The sequence below is a fragment of the Rutilus rutilus genome, assembly GCF_951802725.1.
Source record: "Rutilus rutilus genome assembly, chromosome: 15".
Lineage (NCBI taxonomy): Eukaryota > Metazoa > Chordata > Actinopteri > Cypriniformes > Leuciscidae > Rutilus > Rutilus rutilus.
In genome coordinates this window covers 21,092,929-21,114,768 of record NC_140220.1, presented here as the reverse complement: position 1 = coordinate 21,114,768, position 21,840 = coordinate 21,092,929, and the positions used below count along the sequence as shown (strand labels likewise).

At 41.8% G+C, this 21,840-nt stretch overlaps 1 protein-coding gene across 1 annotated transcript; it reads right to left on the bottom strand.

Moving 5' to 3' along the window:
* Positions 1-11,083: 11,083 nt before the first annotated feature.
* LOC311304760 (zinc finger MYM-type protein 6-like) lies at positions 11,084-12,424 on the bottom strand (the record flags this gene model as incomplete). The annotated part of the gene is made up of 1 exon (XM_084431996.1): positions 11,084-12,424. One exon carries the CDS (start codon positions 12,422-12,424, stop codon positions 11,084-11,086), a length of 1,341 nt encoding a protein of 446 aa, XP_084288122.1.
* Positions 12,425-21,840: the final 9,416 nt, after the last annotated feature.

The window sequence follows — 21,840 nt, the reverse complement described above, 5'->3', positions numbered from 1 at the left end:
TTTCCGGGACATACACGGGTTGTGTGTGAACGCGCTCTCTGATTCCGGAAAATCACTGGCAGTGTGAATGAACCAAAATCAAATGAACCCGGGTCAAATCCCGGGTCACTTTATCTGTGTATTTTCCGGAATCTCTGTGTGAAAGGGGCTTAGTTGTCATTAATAGAATACATTAACATGTGAGTGTCCATGTTTACAATCAATAATCAATTACTATTTTGGAATCAGCAGCTTGGTCCACACATAAACTGTAAAGGAAGAGAAAGTGAAAACAATCATGGAGAACATTTTAGGGTTATGTATTTAACCCGGTACCCTGAGATGGGAACGAGACATGGTGTTGAAGCTTTGGGAACTCGTCTGCAGAACCGGTGTCTGATGGTGTCTATCTTATTGACTGACGGCAATCCTATGACATCACATGGAGCACCGTTTGTATACACTTCATTTTACGTCATCAACTTTAATTGTCTGAAGAAAGACATGCAGGCATGCCCAAAGCATGGCAACGTGACACAGCATATTGTTCCCATCTCAGGGAACCAGTTAACATATTTAACCATAAGACGTTCCCTTTCAAGGGAACTCAATGCTGCATTATGGTGTTGACGCAATGGGAACATTAATACCCACTACACCATGCTGAACAAATGCATGCTAATACATAATCCATGGTACTCCTTCCATCTGAAGCTGAAGCAGACAACAAATGGGATAACTGTACACATCCTCTCTCTGTCATATCAGCCTACTAGTTTCTTGGCCTCGGCCAAAGACAACTGTAAAGCTCTTAGAGAGCAGCCCTACCGAAGGGAGTGTGCAAGGTAACACCTCTGCAGTCAGATCCCAGATTTAATGTGATGGAGAGGGTGACAGATGAGAGAATGGATCACCAAATGTGATTTGGCCTACCCCCACTAGCTCCTCATATGCGAGGCCAGCAGAGGAGGCGGACTCAGTGATAACATCTGCCTCAACTCCCTCCACATCTAGTTCCACAGAACTAGATAGACACAGCCAATAACATGCTCTCAGACAGATCAGAAGAGGGCTTCCTAACCTAGCATGAGAGCAATGGAGCTAGCGGGAGGAGCATGAAGAATGGCAACACCCTTGTCAAATTCCTCTGCCAGCTCCACCTATGATCCCCACAATCGAAGGCACCGTGGGGCCTAAATAGCGTGGTGCAAACGCTTGACTCCCATTGTCAACTTATTACAGTGAGTCCTGCTCCCTAGAGAGCCAAACACACATGCTTTGGTCCTACACAAATAGGCAATAAGAACTTCCTGAACTATTTAGAGCTTTTTTTTTTCAGATTCCTGAAGCATGGCAATGAGACACAGCATCTCTCTCTCAGGGAACTAGGGTTATATTCATAACCTGAGACGTTCCCTTTCGATGGAACTCAACACTGTGTCATAGCGTTAACCCTTTTGAAACGTCAATACCCACTTCGCCATGATGAACAACTGTCTCCATACTCCTCACAAACCTTTAGGAAACGTGTTACATAGATCCACTATGACCACACTGTCACCTCCAAGCCAAACTGGAGGGGCGACAGATGAGGGTTGGGGGTATTGCCCAGTCTTCCTTATCTGTTCAAGTCAAAGGTATATAAATGCTTCCCTCATTATCACCCCCAGATCCAAACTGGAGGGGCGACAGATTAGGTAGTGGGAGGCCAGTGGCGGTATTGCCCAGTCTACCGAACCTGTACTATTCTTAAAGACAGAGCTCTGGGGAGCAGAGGGCTCAGCATGAAAACCCTCTGGATCAAGTGGAGGTATGTCTATGCTCTATCTTAAAGACAGCTTACCAAGGATGCTCACAGGGAGCCATCACACTTGATATCACTGTTTAGACAGAGCTCTGGGGAGCAGAGTCCTCAGCATGACAATCCTCCAGTGTGAGAGGAGGCCTGTCTACGCTCTACCCTAAAGACAGCTTATAGGCTCACCAATTTACAGTGGGTACGGAAAGTATTCAGACCCCCTTAAATTTTTCACTCTTTGTTATATTGCAGTCATTTGATAAAATCATTTAAAGGAGAACTCCGGTCAATTTTAACATTGAGCTCATTTTTTTTGTACATTTGGAGTGCTGTCAGTACAGAGAACAACGACAAAAATCGGTGTTGCCTACACCGTGTTATCCTCGTTTAAAAATTTGCACCCTGTTGACTTCAATGGGGCAAGTTTTAAACCTGCTTTTAGCCTCTTAACATCCTTGATGTGTCATTACAAGTGCACAGGTCATGTGAGTGATTCCTTCTGAGTGAACGCGGGTGAATCTGACTGCAGTAGATGTGAAAGAAATATATAAAAAATGATGTTTATTCAGCCAGCGCACATACCTGTATTTACATCCTGTTTTCGGTCGAAGTCCACAGTAATCGATTGTCGAGTTCACGCGCATAGGTTTAGTACCTATGATCACGCGCGTGAACTCGACAATCGACTACTGTGGACTTCGACCGAATCTGGAGAAGGTTTTCGTCCAGGATATCCCTGTACTTGGCCGCATTCATCTTTCCCTCGATTGCAACCAGTCGTCCTGTCCCTGCAGCTGAAAAACACCCCCATGCTCCATGCTTCACTGTTGAGACTGTATTGGACAGGTGATGAGCAGTGCCTGGTTTTCTCCACACATACCGCTTAGAATTAAGGCCAAAAAGTTCTATCTTGGTCTCATCAGACCAGAGAATCTTATTTATCACCATCTTGGAGTCCTTCAGGTGTGCTTTCATGTGTCTTGCACTGAGGAGAGGCTTCCGTCGGGCCACTCTGCCATAAAGCCCCGACTGGTGGATGGCTGCAGTGATGGTTGACTTACTACAACTTTCTCCCATCTCCCGACTGCATCTCTGGAGCTCAGCCACAGTGATCCTTGGGTTCTTCTTTACCTCTCTCACCACGGCCAGCTCTAGGAAGGGTTCTGGTCGTCCCAAACGTCTTCCATTTAAGGATTATGGAGGCCACTGTGCTCTTAGGAACCTTAAGTGCAGCAGAATTTTTTTTTTGTAACCTTGGCCAGATCTGTAGCCTGACTACGTCAGACTTCCTACTTCCGCTGATTTCATTTCGCTCCTGTAGTCAGTCTGAGATAGCAGCCTATCTTTCAGTTTTCCACCGGCCTGAAAACAGCCGGGCCAATCAACGAACAGAGGGCGGGCTGAGAGCCGTGACGTAGACTCTGATTGTACCGTGGATGCGTAGATTTACTTCACATAATCTGTAAAAGTCGTTCACAGCCATGTTCACTCCGGTATTTTGCTCGATGGTTTAGTTTTTGCATCATACATGCGTTTACAGTGGAAGTTAGATGCGGCTGAGCATGCGCATAACACACGCCATAACCAAACGTTATGTGATTGGCTTACGGGTAACCAATAATTTTAAACTTCAGACAAGCGCCCCCCCCGCGAGAGAGAAAACACTTCTCTATTATGCTATTCCAGACTCTGTCTACGAAGCAAAGTGAAGTAGCAGAGTCTGGTATTACCAGGCTACCAGATCTGTGCCTTGCCACAATTCTGTCTCTGAGCTCTTCAGGCAGTTCCTTTGACCTCATGATTCTCATTTGCTCTGACATGCACTGTGAGCTGTAAGGTCTTATATAGACAGGTGTGTGGCTTTCCTAATCAAGTCCAATCAGTATAATCAAACACAGCTGGACTCAAATGAAGGTGTAGAACCATCTCAAGGATGATCAGAAGAAATGGACAGCACCTGAGTTAAATATATGAGTGTCACAGCAAAGGGTCTGAATACTTAAGACCATGTGATATTTCAGTTTCCGGGAAAATACACTGATAATGTGTCCCGGGATTTGTCCCGGGATCGTTTGATTTTGGTTCATTCACACTGCCGGTGATTATCCGGAATCTGTGAGTGCGTTCACACACATCCCGTAAATATCTCGTAAAGACATGTGACGTCAGGATGTGACGTGTAAGGTACGTGTCGAAAGCATGTTGTGGTACAACAGCGGAAGTGTTTGCATTGCTTTGAACAACATGGCAGCTGATCAGGCATTAGATGTTGATGTTCAGACTTTGTTGTTTATGTACAACATGTTTCGTGGTCAAATAATGTGTAGGTGCTGGAGCGGGGCATGTGGCGTAGGAGTTCACCCAAAAAACAGTTTTGGGTCTCCTGTAGCTTCCCTCTGCTCTGCCAAGTGAACACGCTCCCTCTCCTCAAAGTTCCTCCTTCTCCTCTTTCACAATTGTTTGAGTCCTGGACAGGGGCTTTCTGGACTTTTTAGCAGGAGGTGGTTGAGGCGATATTCTGAAAAGACAAACCCAAAGGTGGATTATTAACCAGGAATACACACAAATGCATGGCAGACAAAACACAAACTAAAGACTACAACCATGGGGACATTTTAAAACACTTAAACTTGGCTTGATGCATTAACAAAATTTACCATAAAGCTTATTTATTAATACTGTATACTATATACAGGGAATAATATGCTTAATATGATATTTTGCACGTTAGATTTAAGTGAGATTCTGGCTTCATAAGCTTTTTTCACGTTAAGTGTTTTAAAATGTCCCCAACAATATAGCTAATGGTTATGCAGCCCACCTGAACGGATTTCTCTAGGGTTTTCTTCAATGGTCTCTGGACTGGAGGCAACTGAGGGCAAGGAAGAAGCAGAAGAAGAGGAAAATGTGGAGGAACTAGACAGTTATGGTGATAACTCCTCTTTGTCATTTCTACACGAAGACGAGTCCATACTCCCCAGTAGCGCCACTGGGTTTACAGAGTGGCTCGTTCCCCATATGCTGTAGCATAGGTTGTAGAAAGGCCAATCTAATCTTCCGCTACCACTCTTTCCATTGTAGTCGTGCACTTGGTGGCATTTTTTACGAAGTTTACTAATGATCTGCGCTTTCGATCTCGAGAAACCACGCTCGAGCATTTTTTTCCGGATTCGGTTGTACACTAATGCATCGCGTACCGTTCCACAAAGCTGGCGAACGATCTCAGTTTCAGCGCGGATAGTAAGGAGCTACTTGGTCTCTGCTTCATTTTTTCGTTCTTTCTTTTATTGATGACGAACACAAACTTTCTTCTAAGAGCAACAGAGTCGCACGATAACTACGTCATTGCGATGGCACGTGCGTCATCACTATGACACACCCCTTACGGGATTGGTCCTGGCTTTTGTTCACACAGGGCGTGTTCCGGGACTGATTCCGGCAATGTTACTAAGTCCCCATCCCGGCATCGATCTCGGCATCAATCCCGGGACGTGTTTGCGTTCACACAGAAGGCAATTTTACGGCAATTTCCGCGTGTTAAAGGGGTCTAGAGAAAAAAGGTTATGAAACCTGAAAAAAGCTTTAGTGTCTATCTGCTTGTTGTGACATAAGTTGTGACGTAAGGAATACTGTTTCTGGGTCCAAGCCTCCACTCGTTTCACCTGAGTATACTATTTTACCAGCCATTTATGAGCACTGCTTCTTCAAATCACATTTAATCTAAGCTTTTAAAAACTCACGTTGAACACTGCTGCTCACACTGTCACTGGCCAGTCACCAGTATTTGAACAATTCTTAAAAGATGAATTACTGTCTGGCCATCTAGGATTTCGGTATGGAGATAAAGGTTAGGATCATGCTTTTTCAGTAGATTTAAAATCACACAATTTGTTGACTGCTTTTGGCATCTAAACTGTATAAACATTTAAGCATGGTGGTGTAAATGTCAAGATCTGGCTGTGTTTCTTCCTCTGTGCCTCGATGACTACACATCTTTAAGAAAATTATGAATTCTGAGGTATAGTTCTGGAAGAGTGGGCAAAAGCCCTCAAAACAGATGTCAGAGACTGATTAGTGGCTATGGGATATGTTTACACCACATTATTGTTGCTAATGGAGAAAATCACAAGCTGTTTACTGATATGCATATTTTTGCACACATTAAATTTGAGTTTAGAAAAAACATATTTGGTATTTAAGGCAATATTATAGGCTATCAGAATATTTTCAATCTGTTTTACTTGTACTTGATAGCAGTTTGTGCCGTGTGTGTGTAGTACTCCTGTAAGTAACAAGAAGACAATGAAGAGAAGAACGCAATTGTGATGGCTTCTCGTCTCTGCATTTACTACGAATGAATAAAAGTATATGCATATTACAACCTTTCAGCACATTACATGGTCAACACATGTATGACTTTTATATACTATGCCTGAATAAAACATTTCAACTTTAAACATTTTGCATATTCAGGATTTACAATTGCCAAAGTGACACCCTAATGGATAATCTTTTATATATATGTATATATATCACTTTAACTAGCATTAACCCTTTATCTAAATAATAACATGAGAATGATGATGTAAAATACATTAAGAATTCACTCCCTATTCTCAGTTTAGAACACATACAAGTTCGTTGTCTTATGTATTACCTTGAATGACGAGACATGTGAAATTCAATCAACTACATTCACTCAAATGTAAAGCATTACACAGTTTACAGACATCCCTGTCGATTAACAACCACATATGTAAATTAGAAATAAATGTTTAACGCTAAACAATATTATACATTATAGATTCAAATAGTATTTATACTTTAACCAGTTATGGGGCGGACTCTGGCGCTAATCGCGGAGCACTTATAATAACCATGTGCTCAACATGACAAACTCATGACGCACTATTCATATAACAAAACAACTGCGTTAAACATATGCACAACTCATTAACAGTGTTTATGCTTAAATCGGAAATGTGTTTTGGCATTATACTCTGCAGTTACCTGTAAGTAACAAGAAGACAATGAAGAGAAGAACGCAATAGGCTCTATGCACGATCGCTTCCGCGTTTTGTCTCAGCCCGCCCAGTTACATCCGGTGCTGCGTCAGAAGCAGTTTTTGCATTAGGTGGAGATAATGGCAAATTACACTCGCTGTTTACAAAAACTTCCAGCGGTTAACGTGAATGAAGTTAACAATATTGTAAGGCAGTTAAACTGTCACACATGAGTAAAAAAGAGAAGTTCTTTAAATTATAAATTACGAGCTACATCAACAACTTTGAGGGTGAGAATTCTCTCATATCGCGCGAAATCCGACTAGCGAATCAGTTTCTAAAATCGTTGTCTCCGTTTCTGAGAAAATGAATTTTATTGAAGTGAATTGTCCTATAGAACGCGCTATGCGGAAGTAAAGACGCCGGCTGAGATCCTACCGGAAATACGTCAGCAGCGTTCGTGCATAGAGCCTATTGTGATGGCTTCTCGTCTCTGCATTTACTACGAATGAGGCATCACTAGCGCTCGCGTTACTATGCGATGCGTGCGATGACGTCATCACGCTGGTATGCCAAGCGAAAATGATAATATGAATAAATGCGCATAACACACACTCCTTTTTAAACATAAAGCACAAATAAACATTTAAACCATATTTAAAAGTATTGGAAAATTAACATCACACTATATTACAAAGAAATGTACAAACACAAACGGCCTGTACTCACTATTACACTATTACATGTGTGTGTTTAAGTGTAATGTATATTACATTTTAGATCTTTTATACCATCCTTATGCATTTCTGTTAGTTGTTTTTAAGTTATGTTGATGCCTGTGCTTATGTCTTTGAAGCCAAAGTCAAACAACTACTAACAAACTAACTACTACCAAACTAACTAACTTGTTTTACACAACAAATGATGTTAAAACCATTGCCTTTTTTGTTGCTTGCATTGACATGCCTGGGAAATAAAATGAGAGATCACTGCAGCTTGATTCCCTTAGATCAAAGTATGATGATGGAGCCTACTGTAGTTCTGTCATCAAACCCAATAAACACTCTCCCGCTTGTCAGGAATTAGAGTTAAATTGACAAGAACAAGTATTGTGCCATTCATAGAATAATTTAACAATTGAAGTTTATCAAAAGCTTTGTGGAGCTACAAAAATCTACTTATTATGGAGACCAAACATATGGATATGTTTTTTTTCTTTTTCTTTAGAGGAAGCAGTGAGCCTGCAAAATCCCAGTATCCAACCTGTTTCCTTTGATTTGATACATATTCTATGAGCCTTTCAGCCTGTTCCCACAAACCCTCATCTGTGTTGACTCAGACTGAGGCAGGACCCCCAGAGACATCTGCTGTTTCAGAGCTCATGCTTTACAGACGCCTCAATGGTGCTCAGAGCGACACTTAACATAACTCTCACGTCTCTTTCAATGTCTCCCACGAACACTCAGTTCTGATTTCAGTCGACCCAAATATGACTACCCCAAGAGCTTTTACTCGTGCTCTTAGTATTTATTTTAACATTCTCATCTCTCTGACTCTCTCTCTATCTTTATACTCCTGCTATAAGGAAACTTAAATAGTTAGAATAATTATAAATATATTAAAGGAATTATAAATATAAATATTTAGATTCTTTATTTAAAATATTGTACATATCATACATATAGATAAAGTTTTATGTTATAGTAAGTTAATATTTATAATACAGCAGGTGTCATTCATAAACTGTGCATATGGGGGAAAAAATCCATCAAGTTTTCACCAATGCTTTTATCTAATTTGTAGATTGTAGAATTAAGTGACCCTACAATATTATTTTATTTCAGAGTAACATAAATGTTGTTTTGCATAGATACATGTATGTCTAGGCCCATATAAAGTGTTTAGTGTTTTAAAAGGTCGTGGGACTAAACCACTTTGCTTTACTCAAACATTTTGCTATGCATAATTAATTTAAATCTTGGAAAAAAAGTTGTATCTTGTAACATCCTCTTGTATAGTTAATTTTGTATTATGATGCAGGAGCATATAAAAGCATGGAGCAAGAACAATGCAATGCTTTTAGAGCAGTTTGAATCCTATGGGGATAACATTTCTGCTTCTGACACTGCATCTTTATTTGACAATGAAAATAACAGTGCCTGGGAGGTTTACAGACAAGGATGGACTGGACACATAGGGAACACCAGGGCTATTGTTAATAGTTGCCATATAGATCAGTTAGATAATACAACGTCCAAATAGTTTATATAAGGAATTACTTACCGCCAGTTGGTATCATATAAAATAAATCAGTCAGAGTGATCAGGACAGGTTTTGTATCATCCTAAAGGGGTTTGTTTTGTCATAATGACTAGCTGGCTATACATTTTCCCATGGCTTCTATTATTAACCACTTACTTCTAATATTACTCTGCAATCAAAAAATAAAAATAAATGATGTACTACTTTTTTATAAACTACTTAAACTACTTTTATGAACTACCCAAATGTCCCATTCGTCCGCCACGCCCAGCGGTTGGTACCATCCAACTACCTCCCCTGATAGCACCTTTAACTCGCACAACTGTTTCCTTAACTGCCTCCAAACACTCTGTTTCAGCACAAGCCCTCATGGACACTGGATCAGCTGGACATTTTGTTTCACTTGAACTCCTCCACAAACTGCAACTCCATAAAATAAAATAAAAACTGTTCACATAAGATTAATCTACACTCTAACCTGGGGAAACAGCTGGGCCTTGGCTGCATCAAACACTGCATACCCACTGTGACGCTCCACATCGGCTGCCTTCATCAGGAGAAAATCTTGTTTCTGGTGCTGGAGGGTTCCACTACGGATATCATCTTGGGACGCCCGTGGATGACTCAAAACTCTCCAAAAGTGAAATGGAACCACGGGGAAATAACTCAGTGGAGTGAGTATTGCCTCCAGACACACCTTCGTCTACCACAAATGTCGCACTCAACTCCACTACCATAGAGAGTCAAGTGTCAACCACCAAAACACCGAAATTCCCCACGATTATCGGGCATTCTAAGATGTGTTCAGTAAGCAGTTGGCAATGGAATTACCACCTCATCGGCCATGGGACTGCGCCATGGACCTGCTGCCTGGGGCTACCTTACCTAAAGGTAAAATCTATCCATTGTCCATCCCGGAACAAAAGGCCATGGAGGAATACATCAAGGAGGCACTCAAGCAGAAGTTAATTCGACAATCAACTTCCCCTGCTGCTTCCAGCATATTTTTCATTGGCAAGAAGGACGGAGGCTTGAGGCCGTGTATAGACTAACGCACTCTGAATGCCCAGATAGTCAAATTCTGCCATCTACTTCCTCTGGTCCCATCCTCCCTGGAGCAGTTGCGGAGAGCTCACATCTTCACTAAGCTCAGTGGTTCCCAAACTTTTTCTGCAGGGCCCCCCTTTCTGAAGATAAGAATATTTTCGAGCCCCCCCACACTGACACAAACATACAAATCCTTTGTTTCTAAACTCCACTGGACTTTACTTAACATTGTAAGTCATACAAAATGGCAACTTCTTCCTGAACAAAAAAAAAAAAAAAATGACAAATCACCTTCACAATTATTAAAAGTGACACTGCATCATGTATCATAAAATTTTACCATGTAATGGTGTTCATGGCTTTCAACACATCTTCTTATAAACTCCATTCCTGCATGAAAGTGGCCTTTTACACTTTACCAGCTCTCTGAAGAAAATAACAAAATCCTGAACATTTAACTCTGCAAAAACTGCACCTTTAATGTCCACATCTTTTCAGTGACTGGTGTGGGCTTGCTTCATGCTGCAGATCTTCTCAAATCGGGGTTGCAGCTGTGAGACTGCTACTCTTAGTTCATTTTCAATGTCCAGCTTTGATCTGTATTTAGTCTTGATGGAGGCCACAGCAGAAAAACCTATCTCACATAGGTAAGACGTGGCAAATGGAAGGAGTGTGGCCAGAGCTCTTTTACCTAGCAGTGGGAAATCTTTCTCCACTCCAATCCAAAATGCAGCTAGTGTCTTAGACTTAAACTCAAGCCTCATTGTTGAATCAGAGGTGACATCAATGAACTGTTCATTCTCTGTAGTGCTGAATTCGGCAGGTGGTGTTGCACTGAAGGGGTCTCGGATCCAGTCATATTGTGTAGGATCCTGCACTGGGAAGTACCTCTGGAAATGCTTTTGGAGGGCAGAGATGTGAGCTTTCATGCATGGGATCACTGTGTTCTGCAGCTTGTTGACCTCAATGAATGACTTCAGGTTCTCAAACGAGTCTACAGTATATTTCCCTCTGTAACTCGCTGCTCCCACATCTCAAGCTTTCTTGTGAATGATGTGATTTTATCTGCCAGATGTGGAAGGTGTGTGTTGCTGCCCTGCATCTGCAGATTTAGCTCATTGAGTTTTTGAAACATGTCACTGAGGTACGCAAGTTTCTTGAGGAACTTGTTGTTGTTAAACTTGTGGGCAAGTTCATTTTCCTCCTCCTCCAAAAAGATGCGGATCTCATCCCGCAGTTCAAAGACCCTGGATAAAACCTTCCCACGTGACAGCCATCGGGACTCGCTGTGAAACAGAACAGCTGTGTGGTCGGAGCCCATTTCCTCACACAGTGCAGAGAAAATACGTGCTTTGACAGGTCGTGTTTTAATGTAGTTCACTGTAGTGATGACATCCGTCATAACATCGTGCAGGTCGGGACTCAGCTGTTTAGACGCCAGCGCCTCTCGGTGTATCATACAGTGTGTCCACTGCACGTTAGGGGAGATGCGCTTGATGAGCGCTTGCAGCCCCCCTCTTCTCCCAGCCATGGCCTGAGCCCCGTCTGTGCAGATCCCCACACAGTCCTCCCATTTCAGATCGGCCTCTCTCAAGTAAGTGTCAATTATTTTAAACAGTTTGTCTGCAGTGGCTCTGCTCGTCACTTGTTTGCAGAAAAGCAAATCCTCCCTCAAATCATCGGCATCAATGAATCTGACGTATGTTATCAATAGGCAGTCTTTATTACTGTCAGTCGCCTCATCCATCTGCAGAGCAAAGCGTCGGTCCCGTATCTTGTCATTTAGCTGCTCTTCTATGTCTTTTGACATATCATAAATACGCCTTGAGATAGTATTGTTTGAGAGAGGAATGGCCTTTAGCTTGCTGGCAGTGGCTTCGTCGATCATAGTTGAGACCATGTCGATCGCAGAGGGAAGTATTAATTCCTCGGCTATAGTGTGTGGCTTTTTACACTGAGCAACTCTGTAGGCAACTTTGTAGGATGCGAGTTGAGCATTTGCAGGCAGGGATGCTGCTTTAGTAAAGCGACTCTGCTGTGCACGACACTGTGTGAGTTTTTTTCTGAAGAACTCCACCGGCTTGTCTTTGTGCTCGGGATGTGTTGTCTCCAAGTGGCGTTTTAATTTGTTCGGCTTCAGACTGTCGCAAGCTAGTATTTTTAGACACACAACACACTGTGGTCTTTCCTCCTTACCCACTGTTGTGCTGGTGAAGCCGAGTGCGAGATATGCCTCGTCATATTTTCTTGTCTTTGCTTTTGAAGTTGCTACATTTGGTGAAGATTCATCATCTGGTTTGCGTTTAGCTGGGAGCGCTGTCACAAACTTGTCCATGCTGTTATGCTAGCATTGTAACTAACCCGGGAAGCCGTAGCCGTGCCGCGCGGATATCATTCGGATATGTGACGGTGATGAGTGGAAAACTTCATTCAAAACACCTGCAGTATGAATATCACGTTATGCTTTATGGCCTGTCGAACTCACCCTCTGTATTCCAAGCCTTCATGAACTAGGTGTCCAGGAGTTTCTCCATCACTTCATCATCATCATCATATACATCGACAACACACTCATCTACTCCCGGTACCTGGCCGAGCGTCGGCACCATGTGATGCAGGTCCTCCAGAAACTGAGAAAATACCACCTCTATCTCAAGTTCCACTGCGACACCATCCACTTCCTCGGATACATAATCACCAGGAATGGCATGCAAATGGACCAGAGGAAGGTGGATGTAATCCACAGTTGGCCACAACTCACCACCATCAAAGATCTGCAACATTTCCTGGGTTTTGCCAACTTTTATCATCGATTCATCTCCAACTACAGCTCCATCAATTCACTACTCACCTCTGTTCTGAAAGACCGGCCCAAGTCTCTGTCTTGGAATCCCATTGCCATGAAAGCCTTTCAACAATTAAAATAAGCCTTCTGTTCTGCTCCAACCCTGGTCCATCTAGAACTGCCCTTCATCGTGGAAGTAGATGCCGGGGTTGGAGCCGTACTCTCTCAGCGGCAGGGTGATCCACCAGTCCTCCATCCATGTGCCTTCTTCTCCAAGAAACTGTCCCCGGCAGAGCGGAACTACGACATCGGAAACCGTGAGCTGTTGGCAATCAAACTCGCCTTGGATGAATGGATACACTGGCTGGAGGGAGCCAAACATCAGTTTGAGGTAATTACTGATCGTAACTTGAATACCTCCGTGATGCCAAAAAGATTGAATCCCCGACAGGCATGTTGGGCATTGTTCTTTACCCCATTTAATTTTAACTTACAGCCCAGGGGACAAGAATCTCTGTGCCGATGCCCTCTCATGCCTGTACCACCCTGAACAGGAACTGTCTGCACCAGAACCAATCCTCCCTACAGCCATAGTCATGAGTCCCATCCAATGGTCTCTGGATGACCCGATTGCCGAAGCCACACGCTCTGAACCTGCTCCGCTGGGAGGTCATGAGGGACAGGTTTTGTACCATCTGCCCTGCGCCTATTTCTCATGGACTCGGTTCATACATCTCCAGGCTCTGGGCATCCAGGCAGCCAGCGAACCCTCTCGCTCCTCCGAAACAAATACTGGTGGCCTAAAATGACCTGTTCAGTGTGTGCCATCTCACAAACTCCTTGTCATCTTCCTGCTGGTAAACTGGTTCCACTACCCATTCCGAATCCGTCCATGGTCTCATCTTGACATTGAATTCGCCACTGATCTTCCTCCATCGGAATCATACACTTGCATTCTGGTAGTCGTGGACAGATTCTCTAAAGCCTGTAAGCTTATTCCATTGAAGGGGATATCCACAGCATTAGAGACTGCAGAATCACTATTCCATCATGTCTTCTGCCACTTCAGACTACCTGAAGATATTGTCTCAGACCGTGGGCCCCAGTTCATATCCCGAGTCTGGCGTTCCTTCCTCCAACTACTGGGTGAGCCCTGATGACATCCTAGACCTATCCTTACTGGCGGACTTCCACGTCAATCATCCGAACCGTCCGGCTCCCAGAGGTCGAGGCCATCCCCGTCGTTGTCATCCTGTGCGGTCTTCAGGAGCTGCCCGTTGAGGGGGAGTACTGTCACGAAGGCTACACCATCGTCCTCACCAGACCCTTCAGCTTCACCCACTCATTCACCCTCACCTGAATACTAATTGCACGAACCTGCACCAGCTCTATAGGACACCGGAAATAAGCAGTCACACTTCCATTCACCATTGTCTGGTCTTGTTGAAACCTACTGTTCAGCTTACCTGACTCCTGACTTGTTTGCTACACGCATGATCCCCATTGTCATCAGCTTTCGTCGATCCTCTTCTTCAGTTCTGATCATCCATATTCCAGTCATCAGCATCTACAAAGAAACAGAGACTGTTACCATTGAGCTAAATATATTCAAGTGATCTGCACACCATCTACTCGCCTGTTTGTTTCACCTGCTCTCTGTCACCGGCATTACTAAACCTTGTCTACTAGATTACCTGTGTTGTATCCTTCTGTCCGCTGACATTAGCTAACATATGTAGCTGTAATTTAACATTTTGCAAGATGGTGCCAATATAATTTTAGCAAACATCCTTACGCTGCCCACACTGCTGATAGCGGATAAATATCTAAATATGTGCTACATGCTTTCCTCTCAAAAATAAAATAATCACACAACAAAATGAGAAAACAGCAAGCATTTTTATAAGCATAAGAATCTGATCATAGCAATGTGGAAAAGTTTGCTCGAGCACTGCTATTTCGCACTCTAGTAAAGTCACGTCATGTTTATTTATATCACTTTATACAATAGATTGCTTAAAAGCAAGCATCTTTACAGGATTAAATGTGACTTTCCAGGGGATTTAAGGATCCTAGTTTTGTTTTGGAGGTCTCGTAGGTTTACATTCATCCAAGGTCAAAAAGTACTAACATTTTTACATAATATACATTGCAACATAACCTCTGTTCTCACAGTGTCTGAAACAGTTTGATAAAGGATTCAGTCTCTAAACCCCTCCTTTCTGAGAGCCTGCTCTGCTCTGATTGGTCAGATGGTCCAGTATGTTGTGATTGGTGTACCCTGCTCTGATTGGTCAGATGGCCCAATGTGTTTTGATTGGTCTACCACTTACAACATGTGTCGGAAATGAAACTCCCATCACCATATCTGAATTTCAGCTCCAGAAGCTTGCTCAGCGCTTGATACACAGTGATATGAACAGTAACAATGGCGTCGGTTTTACCCTATCAATCTGAGCATGAGTCGTCATCCGAAAACAGCGTTTTCTCAACACACGGACCAAACTCTTTCAGGCCTTAGCTACATCTACAGTATTTGCAGGCACCGAAAACCATGAATCGCATAGGTGGGACTTATGCAAATTTGTTACAAACTGAAGGATTACAAATTTAAGAATCTATTTCAGATATGCTTCCTTACATAACATCATGGTGAATAATATTGTATTTAGCTTTTAAGGTTAAGATGATGATATCACACGAATGATTCTGCTCAGCAAAGTTGCAATTCCTGTTTTCTCCATTGTCACCTTTTGTTCTGCAAATGGTTTTCGGAGCCCAAATGGCTTTCGGAGGCCCTGGCCCAGACGTTGAATCGTTAGGTTGATTGGATTAGCTGTAGGGGAGACTTTCACCTTTTGTCTTTAATGGCTCTGGGATGGCTCTTGGAACCGGAGTTCCTGGCCAGTATCAGCATTTGAATAGTTACGCTGATTCAATTGGACTGGTAGCGCTCTCAGAATAGGGTGTGTTCCTACTTCATTTGCATGCTTTGTTCAGAGTCTCCGCCTCTATGTAATCCCTCCCCCTTGGAATGTATATAACTACAATGCATACTGTATTAGATTTTTAGATTGTTGGATGACTGCAGCGACGCTCAGCGAAGTCCTCAATAAAGAATAACTTCTGCTTGAACGATATCCCAACATCTCCTGGTCTTGCTTCGATGAAGGAATAAAGTTAGGTAGGTTTGTGCAGGAAGTGAGACTGGAATTACTGACTACTTCTTTTCAGGCAGTTTAGAATCGGTTCTTTCAATTGGGAGACAATAACTCAATTTATCCTGCACTTTGATCTTTGAAACTGTGCAAACCTGTCACATCCACAAGCATCTGTATGATATAAGAAACAGTAAAATAGCAATCAGCAGGTTGCCATGAATAAAACGTTCAAATATACAGTTTTGCAGTGAATATGCAAAAAAAAAAAAAAACTGACCACCAAATTTAACAATTAACCAATCAAAATAGTACACTGTGGGTAACTATCCACTGTTGGTTGTGACAGGTCGGCATAGATCTCATTTCACCCCTGTTTACAAGATCAGTCCCTCTGACATCACTGATGGATTACTTAATACTCCACTAATGTGAAAGTAAATGCTTTCTTTGGAGGTGAAAAATGACTGTTATCAGCCTCCACATCAGCGTTTGATTTGTTCACGATTATTGATGGTGTGATCCAAACAGAGATTTGTAACACATGCCATGTTCAACCACCAGCAAGCCCTGTTTTTCTCTGCCTCAGGCTGTTGTCACACACATGTAGGTCACTTACGTGAAGGCTAAAAGCTCAGAATGCTACAACCACTAATGTCATAAAGGTCACTATTATATTTGTCATCAATCTGTCCATTTCAATCTGTCCATTTCGAGAATGCCTCGGTTTAGATTTTCTGATGTTCCCGTAAAGCTCTTCACTGCTTGCGTTTGCCCTTAAACCAGACAGATGATGATCCCTTCAATGTTATGAGATATGAAATTAGATATTCCATCTACCCCGGGGTCAGGCTAAGGTAACTCGATATTACAGCTTTCCATCTCACGAATGTACTGTACGTTTGCGCTGAAACAGAATCAGGTTTCATTGTTTCCGAAAACAGGAATAGTTTTGTGTGGGATTGTGTTTAGTTGAGTACATGTGGAAAACACTTATGTGATGCTCTCCCGCAAATGTGTGCAGACTAGTTGCAAATCACTACCTCCGGAAACTCTGTTGCTATGGCAGCATCACCATGGCGACAGTAATTTAACAGTTTTCGAGCATTAAGCTGTCAGTGACCCTGCAGCTGATGTTCGAGTGCTATGAACCACAAAGCAACAGATTTCAGAGAAAGAAAACTCACACCGATGTCGTTCATCTCCTCAGGATGTGTGCGACAGACTTAGATGCATACTCTCTGATTAATCCTGTGACTGCAGATCCAGCAGCACGCCGGATCCATCAATCTCCCACATACTGTGTGCGTGGGATTGATGGCTCATTGCCGAGATGTAATGGAGAGAACTAGAGGAGCCTGGCTCCAATTATCCTACAGAACTCAAAACAGCTGCATGTTGATGAATGGATCCCACCTGTCACCTTCTGTTTGACATCACCTGGCAGGTAAATTATGTCTCTTGAACATTTAGCAAGAGAGCAAACGGTTGATGAGATGGGCCTGTGGGTCTCTATTCGTTCATCATGATATGTCGGACTTGGCTGAGTAATCGTCTCTGTTTTCACTGTATCTGATTATGGGAACCAAGTAACATTTATAATATAGTTTCCTGGATGTGGCCTTTATCTGGAGAAAATTACTGTCAGTGCTGATTCTAGGATGAAAATAATCTTTTGTTATGGTTATGTTTAAAAGAAGTCTGGAAAATAACAGTGTCTTGCTTTTAATTTATCACTGTGACTCTTAAGTGCCATAATAAACAGTACTAACCCATATACAGAGTGGCTGTTGAAATTATGCTAAAAAAAAAAAAAACCTGATCAGAGCATGTGTGAGCATATTTTATACAGCTGACTATAAAGCACTGGCGACATGGGATTGTTTTTATCATAAGTAGCAAGCTGGTCAACACATAATTATAGTGAAAGTGACATACTTGGAATTTGTCCTATGCATTTAACCTATCCAAGTTAGTGCACACACTTTCGGAGTAGTGAACACACACACAAACACACACACACACACACACACACATACACACACACACAGAGCAGTGGGCAGTCATTTTCACTGTGGCTCCTGGGGAGCAATTGAGGGTTATGTGCCTTGCTCAAGGGCACCTCAGTCACTTCCTGCCAGTATTAAAAATCGAAACCACAACCTTTGGGTTACCAGTCTGACTCTCTAACCATTAGGCCACGACTGCCTCCATTAAGGAGCAATTACATCTGACCAATGACCTTTAAAAAATATGAACACAAGAGAGTTTATGAACAGATGCAGATGGTACTATCTGAAATAAACTGTAAACACTAAACTTTGAGCTCAAGCCTATTATTAAACTGGAACTCACATTTCATCCACAGTAACAATCAATAATGACACCAAGAATTACGTAATCCTCTAGACACATTGCAAACTGGGTAATTCCCACCAACAATCTCTTCCAAACTATAGATTTTAAAGTATGGCAAATCATCAATACAATTACACTACCTCATGTTTTCATAGCTGATCCACTATGATCATAAAAATGCGGAAAATAAGGGCCTCTCTTATTTTTGATATTATGTTTATATGTTTAATTTGCATATTCAAATTTAGCATATGAAAACTTTTTAATTTTTTTAATTTTTTTTTATACAGCTATATTTTGTGGCCCATATGAAAAACATCCATTATGTGAAATAGACTGTAATGTGTGTTATGATTCCATATAATAGTGTATAATTAAACTATATTATTTACTACCAGACTGTATTTTATATGATTTACTCATCATAGTATTATCAATATTATAACAAAATTTTTTTATAGGACAAAAATGTTTTTTGTTTTATTTTGTGAAATTATGTGTATTATTATTATTATTATTTTATTCATTTGTTTTGCCCTTGTTAGACCTTGCACTAACACTTAAAATAGAATAATAAAATAAAATAAAAATGTAAAAATAATAATAACTGTAAATTGCATTGAGGTGGTAGGCCTACCAGATGAAGGGTTTTCAGGCACTTAACAAATAGCAAAAAAAGAAAATGCACAACAAATAATCTCATGGTATAGAATTTTAGATGGAGTTTTATATTACTATTATATGTGTCTCTTAATTTCTTAAGGGTAAGTTTATGGTACGTAGACAGGAAAAGGCTAAAGTACCTTACTGGAATCTGCGTTATTATTGGAACTTTACCCGAGGATAGAGTTTATGGAAATAATTACACGACTGTTCGAATATTAAACTCATAAATGCACTTTAATGGTCTGTGTTTGCAGGATACCTTTTTTATTGCACACTATTTCCTATCAACACGCCATGTAAGAAAATTCTGGCAGGCGTGTAGACTTTGCATAAACAACATTTTTTGAGTCCATCGGCACCTTCTGTGACAAAATGCTGCTGTCAGATAACACATCTGGAACACTCTACTTCCTTTAGGTGATGTATACCCTTGGATGCATCAACATAAGCCTCGTCACTTTGATGTTGACTGAAAGCAGCATCCGTGAGTCCACAGCTGCAAAGAGGCAAAAAAACAAGAGGCACCGCTCATGCAATGGGTCTCCTGTGTGGCTGTTACCATAGAGACGCTCGGATGGCAATTCACCCGCATCTAATTTCCTTCAATTTCAAGATGGTCGAGATGCTCCCTCAAGCAAACTGGTGGGAGAAGAAACTATGGAGTATCAAGGGTCAAAACACCAATGAGCTCTTATGGACCTTGGGGTCAGGATGAGTCTTTTCTCATGTCTTCACAGTGTTCTCACTGTCTCACAGACCATTAAAGTGCATTAGAGCTCAGTGAGAACAGCTAGCACTTTACAGAGGCTGGAGGAATTTAATGAGATGCCTTTCACACCACTGAAAATAAAACAAAGCTTTGAGATATGGGATATTAATATAATATTAAGCCTTGATTTTGGGGGCTTAGAGACTCCAGGGCCATGGTAACCTTAACATGCTTCAAACGGTTTCCATACATTTGTTTTACATTGTAACAAAATGTCACTTTGTAAAATGCATTCATTTTCACTTGGTTAAATTCTCTGACTGATAATAAGCAATACAAGCGGTTACATAGGGGCCACCAGGGGGCCCCATGCTAGGGGTTCAGACAGTAATGCTTGGTAATAAGTGGCATGTGTTAATGTTTGAAATCTGAAAATCTGCTTTGGGCCCCCAAAATGCTAGGGCCAGCAATTTTGAAATGGTGGCTACAAAGAAATCTCTAACGTTAATTTTGGTCATGGCTTGTCTTGAAAAAAGTTGACAGTTGTCTTAGGAGAAATCACACCGCAGGACTGTGAGTCAAGTTTCTGCCAGAATTTTGCCCTAGGTAAGATGTTATCGCAACAGTCATCTGCTGTCGGTGAACATGTCAAAATAATGTTCAAATATTTCAGATTTTAGCCTAGGATCAGAGGAATCTTTTAGGATTTGCAAAATGAATCTCAGACGGCCAAATCAAGGCCAAAATTGTACAGTGGTTTACGATTTAACTTTAGCAACAGTGTACTCTTTCGTTTTATGTTGCAGCCGCGAAACCCTTCTGTGAACTGTCATGTCAGTTGGCGGGTGCACAGGAGCAGATGGCAAAATAGATAGGGACTGAAAGGGTGAAATACCAGTTGTAGCATGTGGAGTGGCACTGTTCCACAGGTTTCCATGGCTGGATGGCCATTAGAGCAGGACAAGAAGCACATGCAACATCAACATCAGCCGCAGACAGAGAATTACAAGCTGCAGATAGAAAAACAATACAAAAACTAGGGCTGTCAACATTAACGCGTTAACGCATGCATTCTTTTTTTCCCAATTTAACCTTGTAACAAATATTTAACGCAATTAACGCAGCATCCGTTTTTTCTGTCATCCTTTAGCTAGCGTTACATTATATGATCACACTCTTGTTCATGCAAATGCTTTTAAACCATTCAAGCACGACAAGACAAAAGAAAACACGCTCCCTGTGAATGTCCTGACACACACATGGGCGCCAGTATCGTGCGCCGGTGCGCACACACAGCGTGCCAGAATCGAGTTCTCTTTCGCACTTGAACGAACAATAAGACACACACAATTATGTAAAATTGTCAGTTTTTTCTAATATCTTCATAAGAACAGTCTTAAATGAGTTAAATAAAGTCTTAAATAAACGTCGTTGTCAGAGAATGAGGCGCGTGTGAGATCCGCTTCTCTGACAGCAGCTGCAGGTCTTAAAGTGACAGCAGCCACTAATACTGTCTGTCAGTAAAGTTAAACAAAGAACAAAGGGAACAGAAACAATTGCTCACTAGTCTTGACTAAATAAAGACTTTTGTAGCTTAAATAAGGGTTAGTCTATTTTTAATTTAACAGCTGTTACTTTTAGCTGTTATTTTTAATTTATGCAGTGCAAACTATTTGATATCTTTATTCAATTTCTGTATACACTCACCTAAAGGATTATTAGGAACACCTGTTCAATTTCTCATTAATGCAATTATCTAATCAACCAATCACATGGCAGTTGCTTCAATGCATTTACGGGTGTGGTCCTGGTCAAGACAATCTCCTGAACTCCAAACTGAATGTCAGAATGGGAAAGAAAGGTGATTTAAGCAATTTTGAGCGTGGCATGGTTGTTGGTGCCAGACGGGCCGGTCTGAGTATTTCACAATCTGCTCAGTTACTGGGATTTTCACGCACAACCATTTCTATGGTTTACAAAGAATGGTGTGAAAAGGGAAAAACATCCAGTATGCGGCAGTCCTGTGGGCGAAAATGCCTTGTTGATGCTAGAGGTCAGAGGAGAATGGGCCGACT